Here is a 13,429-nt window from a genome sequence, read left to right as displayed (position 1 = left end):
GAAGCCTTGAAAACATGCAGATTTTTAAAAAATTGAATTTATTGGGGTGACACTGGTTAACACCTGTTAGAGAGGTTAGAGTCGATCTCTGTATATTATATTCTTTGATCCTATAGTACTATTTTTTAGCGATTTATCTTGAGCAAGTAAAGATGTGCAAAACAAATTACACACACACACACACACACATATATATTAATTGAGATATAGTTGACATGGAACATTGTATTGTTTTTAGGTGTACAACATATATTGCTCACAAAAATTAGGGGATAATTCAAAATGAATATAAAGGGATAAAAAAAGAAGCATTTGCTTTTTTATTAAACAAGAGCATCAGAAAAGCAAATGATAAGTCAAAGAAAGTTTTTTGGTTATGCAAATGAAATGCAAAACCAACTTTTATTTCATTGGTGAAAATGCAGTATACAAAAGGTGGAAAGTACTGGAGTATCTGCACGTTTCCTAATCCCCTAATTTTTGTGAGCAATGTAATTATTTGATATATGTATATAATACAAAATGATCACCACATTAAGTTTAGTTAACAATCATCACCACACATAGTTACAAATTTTTTATCCTATGATGAGAGTTTTAAGATCTACTCTCTTCGCAGCCTTAATATATGCAGTACAGTATTGTTAACTATAGTCTCTGTGCTGTATATCATCTCCCCAGGACTTGTGTATCTTATAACTGGAAGTTTGTACCTTTGTATCCCTTCTCCCATTTTGCCCATCCTCTACACCAGGGGTCCCCAAACTTTTTACACAAGGGGCCAGTTCACTGTCCCTCAGACCATTGGAGGGCCAGACTATAAAAAAAACTATGAACAAATCCCTATGCACACTGCACATATCTTATTTTAAAGTAAAAAAACAAAACGGGAACAAATACAATATTTAAAATAAAGAACAAGTAAATTTAAATCAACAAACTGACCAGTATTTCAATGGGAACTATACTCCTCTCACTGACCACCAACGAAAGAGGTGCGGCGGGGGCCAGATAAATGGCCTCAGGGGGCCGCATGTGGCCCACGGGCCGTAGTTTGAGGACCCCTGCTCTACACCCAGCCTCTGGCAACCACCAATCTGTTCTCTGTATTCCTCAGTCAGGTTTTTGTTTTTGTTTCAAAGTATAAGTGAGATCATGTAGCATTTGTGTTTCTCTGACTTATTTCACTTACTATAATGTTGCCAAGGTTCATCCCTGTTGTCACAATTGGTAAGATTTCTATCTTTTATGGCTGAATAATATTCCATTGTCACATATCACAATTTCTTTGTCCATCAGTGGGCACTCTGGTTGTGTTTCTGTCTTGACAATTATAATAATGCTGCAGTGAACATGGAGGTGGCAGATATTTATTTGAGACAGTGATTTGATTTTCTTCAGTAAATATCCAGAAGTGGACATCCTGAAATGTTTTGAGGAACCTCTGTACTATTTTCCATAGTGGTTCTCCAATAGTACACAAAGGTTCCCTTTTCTTTATATCCATGCCAACACTTGTAATGTTATTTTTCATACAAAAAATCGGAATAATCTAAATATCTAGACATAGAGGTTTGGTTAAATAAATTATCATATATCTATACTATAGACTATTATAACTATACAAAATATCTTAAAATATATTATTGACATGGTAAAATAGTCATAAGATATTTTAAAGTGATGAAAATATGTTAAAATAGTAAGCATGGCATGAGACATTTTTATGAATTAAAATTTTCTTAAAATTGCATGTGTTAGGTACGGAAACAAAATTGTAAGAATATGCATCAAAGATTTTGGTGACCATCTAATTTGGCTATATACCATACCACCAGCCTCAAAATTTGCAAATCAATTCGCTCACTGCTCTCTGAATTTAGAATCTTTCAACAACCATCTTTTAACTATAATAAATTATGATATATAGTTATATACGTATCTGTAGTTACTATGAATAATAGTATGCCATCACATGCTATATGATGTCATCCCGACACTTCTCTAGCTTCCTATGTCTTTGCATTCTAATAAGCTGTTTTTGCCTAAGCATCACTGTGATACCTACAGTTTCACATATATTCTAGGGGCCCTTTACTTTTATATTTTGAGAGGCTCGGTATACAAATGGAACTTGTATTCTACATTTTTACCATAAGTTGACTTGGTTGAGCTACTTCCTTAAGGAATCTTCCCTGTCAGTCCACTTCTTTTCTCTTAACACTGTTCAGATTCATAGAAAAGATCTCCCCAATTTCTCTTCTGATATTAACTTTCTGCTGGTATAGCTTTCCACCAGGGTTCTCTGAGCCAAATAGGAGAAAAATGGGACGAGTCTCCATATTGACTATGTAATCTTCTTGTTTACAAGTATGTCATTCTTGCACCCAGTCATTCCTGGTATTTTACAGTACAGAGACCCTCTCTAAAAAATGAACTTCTAGTTTTTTCTCAACCTCTATAGCATGGGAGGGTCAATGTTCTGCAAGAAGGAGAGGAAAGAGTGAATCTGGGTTCTGAGTACTTCCTAACAGATTTTTGACTAGCCTCCTGTTTTTAGCCTCTTCTTCATCCTCATTTCCAGAGGTAGTTGGTACCTCCTGTACCTAGGCCTTTTGAGATTTTTTCTATATCATTCTGATTGTTTCTTAAAATTCCCCATGGCTGGCCAAGAATTCAGCTTTCAAGTCTACTAAGTCAGTTGCCATTTACCCATCTGCCTTCCAGCTTCTAAAATTTTATTACTATCCTTTTCTCTGGTCTCCTTAATTAAAAACAAAGACAAAACAAGCCAGACCTGTAGGTGGCACAGTTGATGAAACATTGGACTGGTATGTGGAGAAACCAGATTCCAAACACCGAGATTGCTGGCTTGAGTGTGGGCTCATCCAGCTTGAGCACAGGCTCACCAGCTTAAGTATGGGGTCGCTGGCTTGAGTGTGGGATCATAGACATGACCTCATGGTCGCTGGCTTGAGCCCAAAGGTCACTGGCTTAAAGCCCAAGGTCACTGGCTTGAGACCAAGGTCGCTGGCTTGAACAAGCGACCTTCGCTCTGCTGTAGCCCTGCTGATCAAGGCACATATGAGAAAGCAATCAATGAACAACTAAGGGCCCATAATGAAGAATTGAATTTTCTCATCTCTCTCCCTTCCTGTCTATCTGTCCCTATCTGTCGCTCTCTCTGATTCTATCTCCGTCTCTGTCTAAAACAAACAAACAAAAAACTCCTTTCTGTTGTTTTTTTTTATTTTATTAATTTTAATTTATTGTGTTAACATGGATTGAAGTGTTGCACTGAACATAACACCCTCACCCCCCATCCCCATGTCCCCATCCACACCTTTTTTGCCCTCTCTCCCTAACTCCCTTTCCCTGTACAAAAGCTTTTTAGTTTGATATGGTCTTATTTGTTTATTTTGTTTTTTATTTCACTCACCCAAGGTGATATATCAGCAAAAATATATCCGAGAGATATCTGAGAGTTTACTGCCTATGTTTTCTTCTAAGATGTTTATGGTTTCATGACTTACATTTAAGTCTTTTATCCATTTTGAGTTTATTTTTGTGAATGGTGTAAGTTGGTGGTCTAGTTTCATTTTTTTTGTATGTACCTGTCCAATTTTCCCAACATCATTTATTAAAGAGACTGTCTTTACTCCATTGTATGCTCTTACTTCCTTTGTCAAATAACAATTGACCATAAAGGCGTGTGTTTATTTCTAGGTTCTCTGTCCTGTTCCATTGATCTGTATACCTGTTCTTAAGCCAGGACCATGATCTTTTGAGTACAATGGCCTTGTAGAATAACTTAATATCAGGAAGTGTGATACCTCCCACTTTATTCTTCATTTTCAAGATTGCTGAGGATATACGTGTTCTTTTTCGGTTCCATATAAATTTTTGAAATTTTTGTTCTATATCTTTGAAATTTGCCATTGGTATTTTGATAGGAATTGCATTGAATTTATAGATTGCTTTGTGTAATATAGACATTTTAATGATGTTTATTCTTCCTATCCATGAACAGGGTATATGCTTCCACTTGATTCTATCTTCCTTGATTTCTTTTATCAATGTTTTATAATTTTCCGAGGAAAGACTTTTACCTCCTTGGTTAAATTTACTCCTAGGTATTTTATTTTTTTGTTGCAATAATGAGGTGGACTGTCCTTAATTTCTCTTTCAGACTGTTTATTGTTAGTGTATAAAAATGTCAATGATTTCTGAATATTAATTTTATATTCTGCCACCTTGCCAAATTCATTTATGAGGTCTACAGATTTTTTGACTGAGACTTTAGGGTTTTCTGTGTACAGTTTCATGTCATCAAATAATGATAGTTTTACTTCTTCTTTTCCAATTTGGGTGCCTTTTATTTCTTCTTCTTGTCTGATTGCTGTGGCTAGGACTTCCAGTACTGTGTTGAATAAGAGTGGTGAAAGTGGGCACACCTGCCCTGTTCCTGATCTTAAGGGGATTGCTTTTAACTTTTTCCCATTGAATATGATGTTGGCTGTCGGTTTGTCATAGATGGCCTTTATCATGTTGAGGTATGTTCCTTGTATTCCCACTTTGCTGAGAATTTTGATCATAAATGATCAAAATTTATGCTGGATTTTATCAAATGCTTTTTCTGCTTCTATTGATATAATCATGTGATTTTTATCCTTCCTTTTGTTTATGTGATGAATTACATTGATTGATTTGCAAATATTATACCAGCCTTGCTTCCCCAGAATAAATCCCACTTGATCATGATGTATGATTTTTTTAATGTATTTCTGGATCCAGTTTGCTAATATTTTGTTGAGAATTTTAGCATCTAAGTTCATCAGGAATATAGGCCTATAGTTTTCTTTCTTTGTAGTATCTTTAACTGGTTTTGGAATGAGGATAATGCTTACCTCATAAAAGGAAATTTGGAAGTCTTCCCTCCTCTTGAATTTTTTGAAGTAGCTTGAGAAGGATAGGTGTTAGTTCTTCTTTGAATGTTTGGTAAAATTGGCCTGTGAAGTCATTCAGTATAGGACTTTTGTTTGCTGGGAGTTTTTTGATAACTGTTTCAATTTCATTTGTTGTAATCCATCAGTTTAGATTTTCTGATTCTTCCAGATTGAGTTTTGGAAGATTGTATGTTTTTAGGAATTTATCCATTTCACCTAGGTTGTCCAATTTTTTGGCATATAGATCTTCATAGTATTTCTTACAATCTTTTATATTTCTGCGGTGTTAGTTGTTACTTCTCCACTTTCGTTTCTAATTTTATTTACTTGAGTTCTTTGTCTTTTTCTCTTGATGAGTATGGTTAAAGGTTCCTCAATCTTGTTTACCTTTTTAAAGAACTAGCTCTTGTTTTCATTGATATTTTGTATTATTTTTTAGCCTCTATGTCATTTATTTCTCTGATCTTTATTATTTTCTTCCTTCTACTTCCTCTGGGCTTTATTTGTTGTTCTTTTTCTAGTTCATTTACATGCAGGGTTAAGTTGTTTATTTGAGCTTTTTCTTGCTCTTAAGGTATGCCTGTAATGTTATGAACTTCCCTCTCAGGACTGCTTTTGCAGTCTCCCATAAATTTTGAGTTTTTGTATGTTCATTTTCATTTGTTTAAAGGAAATTTTTGATTGATTCTTTGATCTCATTACTAACCCATTTGTTATTTAATAACATGCTATTTAGCCTTTAAATATATTAATATATTTCTGTTTTTTTATTGTAGTTGATTTCTAATTTTATGCCATTATGATCAGAGAAGATGCTTGATATGATTTCAGTCTTCTTAAATTTATTGAGACTCATTTTGTGTTTTAACATGTGCTCTATCCTAGAGAATGTACCATGATCACTTGAAAAGAATGTATATTCTGCTGCTTTGGGGTGAAATGTTCTGAAGATGTCAGTTAAATCCAGTTGATCAAGTTTGTCATTTAACGCTGCTGTTTCTTTGTTAATTTTCTGTCTGGAGGATCTATCCATTGATGTTAGTGGGGTATTGAAATCCCCTATTATTATAGTATTGCTGTTGATCTCACCCTTTATATCCATGATGGTGAACCTTTTTATAAAAACTGCCTATTTTTGCAGTGCTTGTCAACCTGGTCCCTTCCACCCACTAGTGGGTGTTCCAGCTTTCACTGTGGGCCAATCGTGGTGCCGTTTGCTTGCTCCACTACTGCCCACCAAAAGGTTATATCCTCCTTTTGGATTGCTCCATTTATCATTATGTAGTGACCCTCTTTATCCCTTACTATAGCCTTTGTTTTAAAGGCTATTTTGTCAGATACAAGTATTGCTACTCCAGCTTTTTTTCATATCCATTTGTGTGAAATATTGTTTTCCATCCCTTCACTTTCAGTCTATGTGTATCTTTTTTTCTGAGGTGGTTCTCTTGTAGATAGCATATGTATGGGTCCTGTTTTCTTATCCATGAAGCTACCTGTGTTTTGATTGGAGCATTTAATCCATTTACATTTAAGGTTATTATTGACATGTACTTAATTATTGCCCTTTTATTCTTTAAATATACATTCCTCTTTTTCTTGATTTCTTTTGTTTACCTTTTCTCTTTTTACAGAAGGTCCCTTAACATTTCTTGCAGTACTGGTTTGATTGTAATGATTCCTTGAGTCTTTTTTTGTCTGGGAATCTTTTTATTTATTCTTCAATTTTAAATGATAGCCTTGCTGGATAAAGTAGTCTTGGTTGTAGGTTCTTGTTTTGCATCACTTTAAATAGTTCTTACCAATCTCTTCTGGCCTCAAGTATTTCTGTGGAGAAGTCCAATGTCATCCTTATGAGGGTTCCTCTGTAGGTAATTAACTGCTTTTCTCTTGAAGCTTTTAGTATTCTTTGTCTCTTAATTTTGGCATTTTAATTAGGATGTGTCTTGGTGTAGGCCTCCTTGGGTTCCTCTTTAATGGGACTCTTCTGTGCTTCTTGAACTTGTGTGACTTTTTCCTTCAACAATTTAGGGAAATTTTCAGCTATGATTTCTTCAAATAGATTCTCTATCCCTTGTTCACTCTCTTCTCCTTATGGAACCCCTATGATGCAGATGTTGTTTCTCTTAATATTGTCACAGAGCTCTCTTGGAATTTCCTCAGTCTTTTTGAACTTCTTTTCATTTTGCTGCTCTGCTTTCGTGCTTTCATTTATCTTGTCATCTAAATTGCTGATTCCACCCTCTGCTTCATCCAGCCTGCTGTTAATTCCTTCTAGTGCAGTCTTCATTTCTGATATTATATTTGTCATTTCTGACTCATTCTTTTTTATGATTTCAATGTTCTTTTTGATGCTTGCTATCTCTTTATTTAGGTGCTCATTATGTCCATTCATTGTTGCTCTAAGATTCTTGAGCATCCTAAAAATTATTTTTTTAAGATTTTATTTATTGATTTTAAGGGTAAGGATGGAGGAGTGGGAAGCATCAACTTATAGTACTTGCTTGTATGTGCCTTGATTAGGCAAGCCCTGGGATTTGAACTGGTGACCTCAGTATTCCAGGTTGAGGCTTTATCCACTGTGAAAACCTTTTAAATTATTTCCATTTCATTTAATTCTTTATTTGGGGATTTCTCTTGCTAATTTATTTGGGTCACATTTCTTTGTCTACCCATTTTATCTGTGTATAGACTCTTCCTTTAGGTGTACTGTTTATGTAGCTAGCTGAGTCTAGGGTTGGTGCTATCTGCCACCAGCCTCCAGTTGTGTTGGTTGTAGATCTTCTTGGGTTGGTTTCAGCTATTGTTTGTAACCCGATATGGTTACAAACTACTTGTGTGGAGCTACTGCTCTTTTTGCCGTTTGTGTCTGTGTTTTCTGTGCTTGGGTAGTGTGGAGGGACTAACCTGTGTATAAGAATCATCTTTCTCCTGCTTAGAGCTGACACCAGCTCTGTAAAAGCTCCAAGCTCTGTAAGATTTGCCTCCACTTTTCAGCTGTTCCACCTCCTTTAGCAGCTGCCTGGTGTTCCCAGAGTCTTCTGTAGGAAGACCGCAGTGTGGGCTCAAACTGGCTTCACCCAACCAACCCCTCTACAGGTTACAAGCTTGTTGGGTTAGGACTGATAAGGTTGGGTATACGCTATTGGCACCCCCTACTTCAGGGAGTATTTTGGGAAGTAACTCACTCAGTACAGGGATTGTACTGAGCCTAATCCCTCAGCCACTTCTGGATACTCAAATTTTATTTCTCCCCAACAAGGTGAGCAGCAGCTGGTTCAGATTGGGGCCAACAGTCCCCTCTGCTGAAGTTTTACAGCTGATGAAGCCCTGGTCTCAAGGAGGAAGACTGAGAGAGTCTTCTCCTGGGGCTTACTATGCCCCCCCCCGAAATTGGCTAAGCCCCTTGACCAGATCCAACAATAGGCTTACAGGGACCCACACTTTGAATGTCCATTCTCCATGGCTCTCCTTATTCCCCCTGTGCAATATAACTTAGCAGGGCAGGATATCCAGCACCCTGGCTGGCTGGCTGTGGAGCTCCACCCTATCCAATGCACATGAGCCGCTGTGCTGATGCTGATCACAGAGAGCAGAACTCACCTCAGCTTGGCCAGGTGTGAGGAGCCCTTCCTTAGGATACCACTCTGGCAAGGGTTGTTAGGTCCTGAACTGATGCTCTCCACAGCTGGCCACTAGATGTGCCATCTCTGGGCCTCCCTGGCAGGAACCTGGCAAAGACCAGTGGGAGACACTGCCTGTAACTGGCCCTCAGAAATTTTCTTGGAGCTACAAGCAATTCAGAGTTTGTAGCTGCCTCTGCTGGGCCCAGGTGCACATGGAAATACCAGCTGCGCACCTAGGCTGGCTTTTACCCACTCTGAGCCTGGGGAATAGTCCACTTAAAAGTTCAAGGTTTCCTGAATCCATCCTTCTGCAGCTTCTGTCTGCTGGCTGCTTGTTGGGCTCGGCTGCTGAATGAACCTCTGCTAGAGTCTAGAGCCTGCAGCAATTCAGGGATTAGGAAGGTTGGTGGGTGTGGCTCTTCCCCTGGGCCCCAGGTGTCAGTCTGTCCAGAATTTTTTCACAGACCTCAGTAGGGTGTGGCCCCAGGAGTCTGGTGGGTGTGGCCTCTGGGACCCAGAGGGGTGGTCTGCCCACCGTCTGGACAGTTTTAACTGAGTCTCCTGTGAGGTGGAAGCACCAGACCTAGACTGGGAGCATGTAGGGAACATTCTGATCTCAACACCAGAAAACGGAATCACATTGCACCCCTGCTTCCTGGCCTCTCAGAATGACACTTCGCCTTGACTGTAGTAGGAGAGACTCCCAAGGGCAGAGCAGTTGCTTTTCTCCAGGCTGATGCCACTCAGAGGGGACACTCTGCCCAAGAAAGATGGCGACTGCAGTACTGAAGAATGACTTGGCACAGGGGTTCTGGTGGCTGTCCTCCACAGTGTCTCTCCCTGGGCCTCCAACTTTATACTTTCTTCATGCAACTCCAGTCCCTTCAGCGCTCTCTTTACCAGAGCCCTGGGTAAGTGGCTGTGAATGAAATTTTCTGCTCTGGCCCTTTCAGATGGCGCCTCTGCTTAGCTCTGTCTCTTTCTCGCAGACAAAAACCCTGCTCTTTTCACTGCCAAATGCTGTCTGGGTGCTCTTCTAGGCTCCAGGGCTCTAGGTTGGAGCTCCGTCCTGGGGCCAAGCACCCACGTCTCTCAGGGCCCCTCAGCTGCCGCTTGCTCCTGGGAGTGGGGCAGCCCTTTCTGCATCTCTACCCTTCCTACCAGTCTCAGTATGGCTCCTTCTGTGATGCTTGGTTATAGACTCCTCTTCCTTTAGTCCAAAGTTGGTTTTTCAAGATAATTGTTCTTAAATTAAGCTGTAATCCAATTTGGTTTTGGGATGTGGCAGTTGAAACATCCGCCAACTCCGTCACCATCTTGGAATCTCTCTCCTTTCTGTTGTTTTAATCGAGTTTGTTGAGGATAAAGAAAACTATATTTTGTATTCAGTCTCTTTTTTACCATTCGTGCCTACCTCCACATCTTTGCTCATGCTTTTCCTGTACAGTATATCCTCCTGTCTGAGGTCTTGGTTCTCTCTCATTAATCCTTCAATACTTTGCTCAGGTAGTATGTCCTGCAAATGCCTTGGCCCAGCCTAAACAAATTCACTCTTTCCCCCCCCTGCTTCTAGTCCTTGCACTTTACCTGATCTATGTATTTAGTAGCACATGAGGATTCCAATGATTAGATTCCATGTCAGTCTCCATTAGTAGTGATATATATAGTAATTAAAATTAGACTAATAAATTATGCTATAAGTAGAAAAACCATTCTTTTATAAAAGGTAAGACTGACATTTAGTTACCATAGCAAAAGCATAGCATATCTCACTGGTGGCTTGTTTTAATTTTAAAGTTGTGTTATACACAAATACAAATAAAAGGTTCTAAAATTTTAAGAAAATTGAAACTTCAGTAACTTACTAACAATGTTAAATACTAAGTATTCTTTAAAACATAGTGATAGTACAAAAATAAACATTAGCTTCTCTTTCCCTGATTGACTAAAAGTTTAGTTGTCCATCTCAAAACAAAAGTTATTTTGGAACAATTCACTGTGAAAACTCGTATTATTCTGCAATATCAACTTGCTACATTTACTTTAACCACAGTGAAATTTAAATTAAGGTTGTAGCAGGAGGTCAGACCAGGCTATGCACAAAAATCATATTCAAGTATCTTTTTGGTAGTGTTAAATATATCTTTCTGATTTTATTCTATAATTCTGTGAAGCAACATTTAGGTGTTTCATTATGTCCTCAGGAAATAGCATCTATATTTAAATATAAGGCCCTGATGATATCCAGAGTAGATAGAGACTTATTTTGTCTTAATTGGAATAATATGTGTGAACTGGAAACATTTTGAGTTAAAATACAGAATAATGTAGCATAGCCATCTAAAAATAAGTCACCACATTATAGTTAAGAACTTTAGGAATATTTTATCACCTATTCATTAAATGCACAGTTTTATTTAAAACCAAAACAATAATACAAATACAGAGATTGTTGATGATACTCCAACTTTGATTCTTCAACTGGTTAAGTCTTGTGGTGCTGGTAGAATCTGTAGAGACCCTTAAAATGATACAATATCAGAGTTAAAAGGGAACTTAAAGTCCCCCAAATCCAAATTTCAGGCCAACTTACTTCAAAAGAGCCTGAGGTAGACACAGCTTGAGATACTGTTTGAGAATAAGTACTTATCCAGTAACTAGATATCTATATTTCTCTAATTAAAATTCTCTTTTTCATATATTTTTCTATTTTTTATGTATTTAACAATTCCAGTAAATATTTGTAATTGTATGTGACAATTGCCATTCTAACACTGTCATGGTATCTTTCCTACACAGATCAGCTATATTTTTAAACAAACTTTCATTTTAAATAATCTGTAGAAGAATAGCCTTTGTATAAAGAATGACTTACCATAGTTCATAATTTATTGCAGTGGTGACTCAAAATTACAAGCACTTTATTTTTGTGATCCACATTTTGGTTCAAAAAACAAAAACATGCAAGAGACATACAGTTCTTCAATAATTATGATTATCATTTATTTTGTCTTATTTATGACTACAAAGTTCTATAAGAAAGAAACAACCAAAAGATTGAAAAGAACAAAATTACTGATGGTGAAATGAAATATATATTTTTTTGTTCTTGGCATACATAACACTTCCTCACTGTGTCCATTCATCAGAACCTATTTTAATCTATGTTATTGTTGTTTTTTAACCAGATCAGTGTGTTTAAAGATTAACTAGGTTTTATTACCCAGATGAGTGATCTAGGAATTATTATAGGTAAGATATTACTTTAGAGGAGTAAAATGCAGACACAGCTGCAAGGTATTGCAAGAAGCTGCAAAGTTTTATTTCAGACATGAGCCATAAAGTAGTTGAGCTATGTAATTATGTTCAAAGCAAAGGGACCACTCTGTGATCTGTGAAAGCTTATATGGCAAAGTAATGAAGTTGGAACTGATGAGGTTTCTATGGCTATGAGGGAAACTCAATTTTTATCCTAAATAAATTTTACATTAATTTTGTCCAGCACCTTTGGGATTCACCAATGGTTATTTAGGTAGGAAGTCAATTGAAGAATGAAGCACATCAGATTTTTAAATTGCTATCAACTGTTAATGTTTCAAGTTGAAAATTATAACATTAAATTTTAAATGTATCAAAACCATCATTACCACCAAAACAAGCACTTACTACGCGCATATTTTATGTAAAGAGGATCAGTAATAGATTTCAGAGCCCCTAGAGTAATTAGGTAGAAGAATCTAATAGCAGTTGGTACTCTTTTATATCATATAATACAACTGTTTTACAGTTAAGGAAAATGATGTACAAAATAACTTTTCTAAAAGTAATTCAGCTAGTAAACACTTTGAACTGGAATCCACATAAGAATCCAAACCCATGCTCTTATTCATTGCATCACCAAACTAAGTCACAGTATCTTCTTTTTGGAAAGTTTCAAACATATATTAAAATATTGATATCAATAGACTGACTATTTCACCTTATATGCAGGAATGGGATTCAATAACCACAGGTTCGCTTTTTTTTTTTTTTTTTTTTTTTTTTTTTTTTTTTTTACCAGTTAACCTCTTGTGTAATGATTTCAAGATGTGATAAGGATTTGAGGCTTAGAAATTGGCAGGATCTGTTTGAGGATTACTCAAGAGCATTTATTACTTCTTTTAGGAACAGCATCTGTTGCAGTTGCAGGTATCCTTGCAGCTCTTCGAATAACCAAGAACAAACTGTCTGATCAAACAGTACTATTCCAAGGAGCTGGAGAGGTACCTGCCTTATATAATACTTATGTTCTCCTAAACTAATGAACATAGAATTTATTTTAATTATTTATTAACTTGAAGTTTCAGATATTCTTTCAAATTTATAGTGTATTGTAAATATAGGTTTTATTGGGAGATTCACAAATTAAATATTGAGACATATTAATTTTTCATAGGAGACATTAGGGATATAGAGATATTTTTCACAGTTCTAAATTGGTAAGATTATCAGATGTTGCCATAGGTCTTTTATTATGCATTTTTAAGGTACATGCAATAACAAAAAAGTTTCCAATGTATGCTTATATATAAGAGCCTTTAAGAAATATTTAAGCTATGCTGTCTGATGCTAACTTTTATATCCTCCAGTGTCATATACAAATGTTTTCTTAATTTGCCTGACAATTCAATGTTCACACATATAATTATATACAAATTTTTAAGAAAAAATATTTTGAATTATAGACTTACTATTCATTACTATTCACACAAAAAATATGCAAAATATTTTGTAATGTTGGAAGCAGATGGCAGAAAGACAGAATTATGCTGTTTTCTGTTATCTTTTTTTATATGTTAATCATTTGAAAGAAGAAAAATA

General features: G+C 36.5%; 1 protein-coding gene across 1 annotated transcript in view; it reads left to right on the top strand.

The window, feature by feature from the left end:
- ME1 (malic enzyme 1) overlaps nt 1-13,429 on the top strand; it is a 194,634-nt gene that overhangs the window by 149,788 nt on the left and 31,417 nt on the right. Inside the window, exon 8 of the mRNA XM_066254140.1 lies at nt 12,734-12,831. Coding sequence (XP_066110237.1) covers nt 12,734-12,831 — 98 coding nt within the window. The remainder of the gene's footprint in view (nt 1-12,733; nt 12,832-13,429) is intronic.

Source organism: Saccopteryx bilineata, chromosome 1, assembly GCF_036850765.1.
Source record: "Saccopteryx bilineata isolate mSacBil1 chromosome 1, mSacBil1_pri_phased_curated, whole genome shotgun sequence".
In the NCBI taxonomy this organism is placed as follows: Eukaryota; Metazoa; Chordata; class Mammalia; order Chiroptera; family Emballonuridae; genus Saccopteryx; species Saccopteryx bilineata.
This window is presented reverse-complemented; position numbering and strand designations above follow the sequence as displayed.